The following is a 7,564-nucleotide window of genomic DNA, read 5'->3' on the forward strand; positions in this document are numbered from 1 at the left end:
GGGAGGAGGACGTGGAAAAGTGGCGGCGGCGGCGGCGGCGGCAGAGCCGAACCCCAGCAGCTGAGCGCATCACTTACCCCTCACCGCGGAGAGAGGGACCGGATGGGGGAGGCGGGGCGCGTCGCGTCCCGTGAGTCTGTCGCACGCCGTCCTCCCCCCACCCTGTCTTCGGCGTCGCCGCTGTCGTCGTCGTCGCTGCCGCTGTGGGTCGAGCTCCCGGCCCTCAGTTCCGCTGGGCACTAACGTTATTCCACACACGCCCCACACATAGCGGTAACGGCAAAGAGTGGCCGACTAGTGCGCAGGCGCCTGGGGAAAGGGCGAGGAGCCCGGCCCTACCCCCTTCCCGGCTCGGTCTCAACGATCTCTTACTGCGCAGGCGCTGAAAACAGACAATGAAAAGGGGCTGTGCGGAGGGTCTCACCCGCAGGCTTTTCCAGCTGCCTACTGCGCAGGCGTGCCTCAAAGACCAGCATGAACAATGAAAAGGACCCTGGCGTTCGCAGGATCCACTACCAACACGGACTACAGTTCCCAGCAGGCAGTGCGCCAACTCCAAGCGGAGGTCGGGTTGCAAGGCATGCTAGGATTTGTAGTGTCAGCCTCCTTTCAAAATCAAGGCTCTGGGAGGCTTAGAGCTTATTTCTCTTGAGAATTCATTTGGCCGTCTTGGCAAATGTCGTAGCTGAAGAGTGTGGGGCTTGTTGTGTGCGTCCTTGAGAATCTTCAAGGATCGACTGCATACTAGCAAAGTTAGAAGAGTCAAGGCCTTCAGTGAGCCCTTTCTGTCAGCTGGGTGGTCCACACCGCAGAATGAGATGAAAGCAGGACTAAACGAGGAAAAGGGCGGAGCCTCCAAGCATCTCTTGGCAACCGGTTCTGGCAACCAAACGGCCGAAGCCTGCTCTCGGAGCGCGGTGTCCTCTGGGAATTGTAGTGTAGTTGGAGGAGTTCTCAGGAGCTTCCGTACTGCAGGCCCAGAGTCTCCGAACCACAACTCCCGTCATCCACCAGGAGGGCCAGTAGGTGGGAAGAGCCCCCGAGAGCTCAGTCCAGGGTTCCATGCTCCCCATTGACAGTAGCGGCAGGAAGCAGACGGGCACTCCTGGGGCGCCAAGGCCTCTTATTGTCGGAGGGAAGAGCACTGGACACTTCCCCACGTAACTCCCATCTCTGGGCCCCGAGTCTGTGCATGGCGAAGTCCCCGGAGAACTCTAACCTGGAAGAGATTCTGGGGCATTATCGACGGAGTCTCCGGGGTGAGTTGCTCCGAACCTCTGTGCCATATAGCCCCTTGGTACCAGGGCCTAGTGGGCGGGAGCTGACCAGGTGCGTTTCCTAACACCTCGGTTCACTCCCAGCCAGGAGGCAGAGGAAGAAGATGGATGTTGCTGTGGAAGGATGTTTTTGAGGAAGGATGAAATAGTTTGTGTTGATTTTTACTTTTAACCTAGTGTTTCTCTTGATTCCTTTAGTTACCCGAACCCACTCTCTGATCTTGTGTTAGGCATCTTTCTCACCCAGCGCCAACAGAAACTCTTAGACGGCGCTATGCCACTTTTGCACAGTTCCCATACTTTGTTCTTTAGTCTAATAAATACCTGATTCACACTTTTCACGCATTCAAATTATAATCTCGTGGATTGAATGTGATTTATTGGACTTGGAAAAAACAACACTAAGAATTATTTCAAACACAACAGCTCTATTTAGTGGTCTAGGCTATTTACATACATTAAATCATTTAAAACAAAACAACCTTACGAATATCCCTAATTTACACATGGGGAAATCGAGGTGCAAACATGTTAAATTAGGAGAAAGCCCACACAACTGATTAGTGGCAGAACCAGGTATTAAATTCAGTCAGGCCTGTTTTTCTTTATGAATCATGTCACAGTTACTCTTACTGAAACCTTATTTAGTTATTTAAGATTTTCTTAGTTTAGTACCACAGGAGTGAGTATCTATATAAGTGAAGTCTGTACTTACAGATAGCACTGTCATCTTGGACATCACATATAACATCTAAAAACCTAGTTCTGTTATTTTAAAGTGGAAGTTATGGTGTCTATAAAGTTATTATCGGGAGTAAATGAAATAATGCATGTAAAGCAGTAATTTTCAAACTTTTTTTTTTTACTATTACCCATGAGTAAGAAATACATTTTATATGGGACATATATAAACTAAGTTTCATTAAAGAATATTTATTCTACTAGGTATAATACACTCTATTTTCTGCTCTGTTGCATTTTCTTAGCATTCTAGGTCATGACCAACAGGCATTTAAGAACACTGACTCATTTATTATTTTAGTGCCTAAGATGTGTTAGGCATGCTAGGTGCTGGGGATACAGAAGGAGCTAGACGAAGTTCCTGTCCCCTTTGAGCTTCTGGAGTAGTGGCGGAGAAAGACAATAAACAAATAAAATAATCACAGATTATTATGATAGAAAATAAGGGTAATGATCAGTGCTTGGCACATAAGAAGCATTCATTAGATGTTAGCTGCTATTTATAATTGATACCTACAGCAAAGTGAAGATTTTTCAAGGAAATTAGGAAATTTATTTTCAGGTGACTCTAGATTTTGTAAGAGTTATTATTTATTGTTCCCATTTGTCAGCAGCATTATAAACTGTCAACATTCTCAGTATTTAAACTGTAAAAGTAAAATAATTGGTCTTGACAAATATCTTCATTAGCCTAATAATATTTCAAGAACTGTTAGATATGGAAATAACCACTTCTAACTTTTATTTGAAAGCAAGAAAAGTACTGTGCACAATGATAATATGAGTGATTTTGTTTAATTTTTGAGATTGGCAAAAAAATTTTGTTTTCCATTATAAGTGTCTCCTAATGTTCCTCCTTCTTTGACCTTATTTTGAACTTTTATGTAAGCATTAGAGGCCATTTAATATTAGGCATTTGATGCAGTGGTTAATTTCAAACTAATGTTATAGTACTATGTTTAACACTCATGACATTGAAAGTAATTATAAAGTGAAGAGTTTTCATTCAAAGCTAATACATTTTACAATAAGCTTTAAACTTAGTGTGCTAACAAAACAAGATAATGAAAGCATCATCAAGAGCAGACATAAAGCAGAGAAAAATGTTAACTTTTTAAAAAAAGTTTTAACAATGAATCTAGAAATGGCACCTGAATTTTCATGGGTTTTCAGGAGTTATTATTTATTTAGTAGCATTTTTTTTTTCATGGTTAGTTTATGTAACAGCTCATGAAAGGAAACAAAACAGCTAACTTTGAAGTGAAGCATGGTCAGTTTACTTCATACCTATAAATTACCACTTTTAAATAGGATAATTTCCTTTCAAGTCAAAATTTGTGTTTGTGAATAAACAAAGTATGGTGGCATTGTTCTATACGGGGAACTTCATTATATTGAGTGTGTGTGCCTAATAACTTGAGAATTGTGTTATTATACAATCAGATAAAATGCAATTCAAAGTTCTCTCACTTTGTTTTGTTTTGGTTTTGTTGGTTTGTTTGGTTTTGTCTATCTGCCATTACTTCCCCAAAATGTCTTGCCTAGTTCATGCTTAGAGAAAAGACTAATAAGCATTCTTGGACTTTCCTCACAAGTTATTCCTCTGGTTTTTAAATAACTGTACATATAATCATTACGAATATCCATTTCTAGCAGCCAGGAAGTAGCCCCATAAAAATGCAAAATGCTTTCACAATTTTTCATGATAGTCCCTCATTTTTATAGATTCTCCTTATTCATTCACTTTAAATGTAATTTTTGGTGTTATTATAGTATATTAAGACTTTGAAGTTCTGATGTGAAAAGCGAAGTTCACCTTCTTGCTTTTCAAACTTGAGTGGAAGTCTTGGCCCGCCTCGACTGTGACGATACTAGAGCAGCCGAGGGGAGAGGGAGCCCTTTTGCGTTCCACCCCCACCGCTCATCCTTCCCCTTCCACCTTCCTGATGTGCTCACTGTCTGTCCCCTCCAGCGATAGCTCCTGCTTTCAGTTGTGTCTGCCTCCACTGCAATAAGTTGGGCCAGTGTAATGACATTCCTTCAAAGTAAGAGTTCTGGTGTAAAAATCACAAATCTGTAATATTACCCCTTTATAATAGATGACGTGAACATTTCAGTATGGTGAAGAGTGGGCATCTCCCAGGTATCCTGGGAGTCACAGTTTAATATAGACCTGAGCGTGACTTGGAAGGTCTCCTGGCACTGCGGTTAGGTGCTCATTCACTCTATAGGCAACTATAATTCAAGACCCACAGAATGGCTGAGAACTATATTGGTAACTGGGGAGAATAGCAAATGCCCCTCGTCTAATTTAAATTCAACACATCATTGTACAAGATGTTGAAGTATAAAATAAACCAATTTGTAGCTAAGAAAGGGTCAAAAAAAAAAAAACAGAATAATGGACAATCCAGGCCATTTTAAGTTCTGTACACTTGAATATAGGGATATAATATTAAAACAGAGAGAACTTGCTAGAAATGCAGTGTCTCAGCCTTAATGTCCCAGAATCATGTCTAGTCGATGGCTGCTGTGTTAGATATGGGTACAGTTTTATCGACACCTGTATACGGGACTCAGCTATTCACCTAGTTTCTAGCCACCTTTGGTTGCATGGACATAAAGAAATATGAAACAAACTTGTACAGCGATAGGAATATATCATTTATTTTCTATACGTTTTATATGCTGGTTTACCCTTTCTGTTTCAGTTCGGTGCTTCAGGCTCTAGATCGAATCTATGGGAGGGTGCGATGCAGTCAGAAGAGAATATGGAACTAGGAGCCAGGTCACCCAGCTCTCACTGTCGCTTTACTGCGAAACATCTATTACCTTAGCAAATTAATAAACTCTTCTAGGATTCTTGGTCTTCATCTATTAAATGAAGTTTGGACTAGGTTTGGGAATCATTGCCTTTCGGGGCCAAACAGATGACAGAATGTGTGATAGAGTCAGTGGAAGACACTAGGGAATGGTGAGGCTTGTGACAATACTGAGCAGTTTGTGCTTTTTCTAAAAACAATCCAGTTTCTCTCTTGCTTCCTCCTTCTTTTCTTCCTTCTCTTTCTTTTTCTTCTCCCTTCCTCCCATACCGTACTGGCCAAGCAAACCACATGTGAGAGCCTGGTTCCCACTCCAGGCATCTCTCGCAGACCCCTGGCTCTGCCGTTTCTCCCGTCAGCATTGGCTTGGGCCACATGAATGAAAAAGGTTAATAAAAGTAAGAAAGAGTAAGGAGTGGAACTAGTTTGTAGAGAGTGAAAAGTTGAAAATGGAAATAAAATATATAACTTGGAGATGATTCTTTTCTTTGTGAAGTGATCAGGTTTGAGAAAAATGGAGAGTGTCGATGTTCTACGTTTTGCTTGCCCGTGATTGGCACCTCTCTCCAGATCCTACAGAGTGTTTTTTCTCCCAGGGCAGGGCGCACATCTGTAGAAGGCCTGTGTGAATCTTACTAGCCAATAATTTGGTCACTGAATTAGCCAGCAGTGATATCATCTGGACCTTTGGCAAACTTACAAAAACATGTGTGTAACTTAAGTAAAAGTTCTTTTTCCCAGTTTTACTCATCACACATATTTCTTCTTCTCTTCCTTCTTCCTCTCCCTCCTCCCTCTGCCCCCTCCCCTTCTTCTTTCTCCAATTCAACTTCTCCTGTTTTTATTTTTTGCTTTTCTTAAATGTTTTCTGAATATTTTTTTGTATTCTGTGCCATGTACTATATATATATAAGTATATATATATATATATATATGTATATATATATAAAAGGTGAATATACTTTTTTATTCTCCATTAGCACCACCCAGAACAACATATAAGATACGGAACATTTCCAGTGCCCCAGAAATATATATGCACACACACACACACCTTCTTTACGTCTAACGTTTGCTTATTTGTTTGTTTTACTCTCAGCCTCATTGAGATCAAGAGAGGCAACGACATAATAAAGCCTCTGGAAGCATTTGTTATGAAATGACAAAATTATTTTGGTATTTCATTGCAGACTAAACATCTTTGCTAAAATTTAAAGAAATGGAATGGTTTGGCTATTAATAAATAAGGCTTGTTGATGCAAATAAAACTCGTAAATATCTGAGTTCATTTTTTTGCCATTAAAATTTAAATTACATACATTCATGTTTTGCTTTATATACTCATGGCTTTTCATTGCAGTTTTAACTTTCACGATCATTTCTTTTACCAGAATAAGAAAAAGCCAGTAGAATTCCAGGTTTCTTTCCTTAATTCTGTTGAGATAAAATAGGCAAAAAACAAGACTTAGCAGCCACAAAAAGGTTGATTTACAAGTAACTACTCACCCCTTGAATCATCTAGAACCAAACAGTTTTTCAGAGTTAGGAAATTACAAGGGCGTTTTCAAATGTTCTTGGACAGAAAAAGAGTTTAAGTTGTTCTCAAGCTATTGAGATACTGAGAATAATTATATTGAATCTTGGGATGTTTGAAAGACTTACGAGCATTTACTCAGTTTGTGCTAAGGTTTTTTACCTTTTCACTTAGCGATACTCCTTTCAGGGTCAAAAAGTAGAGAAAATAGCTCAAAATGCACTTGCGCACTTGATTATGGCAGAGCTTCATCGAAGCCCAATGGAATATTTAAAGGAATGATCACCTAAAGTAGCTCTGAAAAATGCCCTTAGAGTATAAATTTTGCCTCATGTGTTAGGCCTTGAAAGGAAATATAGCTAAATATGAATTCCAAGTTTTTGTGGAGAATGTCGATGTAACCCCCACTCTTGACACCCGGATCAGAAGTGCCCCAAACAGCACACTGTGCCAAAGCAGCTCACAGTCCTGCCCACTTTTCATCGAGAGGTGGCTGCAATTAGAATGTAGCAATGCGGGAGGTTTACTAGGAAGACCGACCATTAGCTATCTTGTTTAATTGATCTAAACCAGTGGTTCTCAACCAGGGCAGTTTTTCTGCCCAGAGGACATTTGGTGATGTCTGGGGACATTTTTGTTTGTCAGACTTGGGAGAGGAGAAATGCCGCTGGCATCTCCTGGGCAGGGGCCGAGGGTGCTGCTCAACATGCACAACACAACCCCTTAAAACAAAGAATGATCAGGTTCACATGTCAGTAGTGCTGAGGTTGTGAAACCGTGATCCTGAAGTAGCAATGCTTATAGCCCTGGCTCTGCCAGAATCATCCTTGCGAGTGATTAAAATTAAGGATACAGATTGTACTGGCTGGCGATTTTGCCTGTGTTCTGCCAGTCTGGCTAGGATTACGTCTTTATCAATGGAAAGTGACAGGTGCATAAGTCCTCCCAGTTGGTGCCAAAAAATACCAGGTGTATCCCTCATAACGCATCTAGCCAATCTTCTTGATTTGCCAACATTCATACATCATTAATGATCTTCCAGACACTGCTTATTAAGACGTTTACATTCTTGGTCGGATTATCTTTCAGTCCTGGCGCCAACCACTTTAGTCCATTTGTCAGCTATTAAGAATCTTAAGGTAGTATTTTCTTTGAAACCTTTTTAGTGTCTGCATAATTCTTTTAATCTC

At 41.0% G+C, this 7,564-nt stretch overlaps 2 protein-coding genes across 14 annotated transcripts in view; one reads left to right on the forward strand and one right to left on the reverse strand.

The window, feature by feature from the left end:
* CEP170 (centrosomal protein 170) overlaps positions 1-448 on the reverse strand; it is a 119,874-nt gene extending 119,426 nt beyond the window's left edge. For 2 of the 9 annotated variants that reach the window (XM_006914257.3, XM_006914253.3), the window contains exon 1: positions 78-445. The gene's annotated coding sequence lies outside the window, so the exon portion shown is untranslated. Of the gene's footprint in view, positions 1-77 lie in introns of all 9 variants that reach the window. The other 7 variants (XM_006914258.3, XM_006914256.3, XM_015591273.2 and 4 more) reach the window with 6 other exon arrangements.
* Positions 449-968: 520 nt separating this feature from the next.
* The window catches only part of SDCCAG8 (serologically defined colon cancer antigen 8), a 198,933-nt gene continuing 192,337 nt past the window's right edge, over positions 969-7,564 (forward strand). The window contains exon 1 of one of the 5 annotated variants that reach the window (XM_025048495.1): positions 969-1,259. In XM_025048495.1, the coding sequence (XP_024904263.1) occupies positions 1,193-1,259 (67 nt within the window). In that variant the 5' untranslated portion in view covers positions 969-1,192. The remainder of the gene's footprint in view (positions 1,260-7,564) is intronic. The other 4 variants (XM_015591279.2, XM_006914259.3, XM_025048496.1 and 1 more) reach the window with 4 other exon arrangements.

Source organism: Pteropus alecto, unplaced genomic scaffold, assembly GCF_000325575.1.
Source record: "Pteropus alecto unplaced genomic scaffold, ASM32557v1 scaffold115, whole genome shotgun sequence".
Taxonomy (NCBI): Eukaryota; Metazoa; Chordata; class Mammalia; order Chiroptera; family Pteropodidae; genus Pteropus; species Pteropus alecto.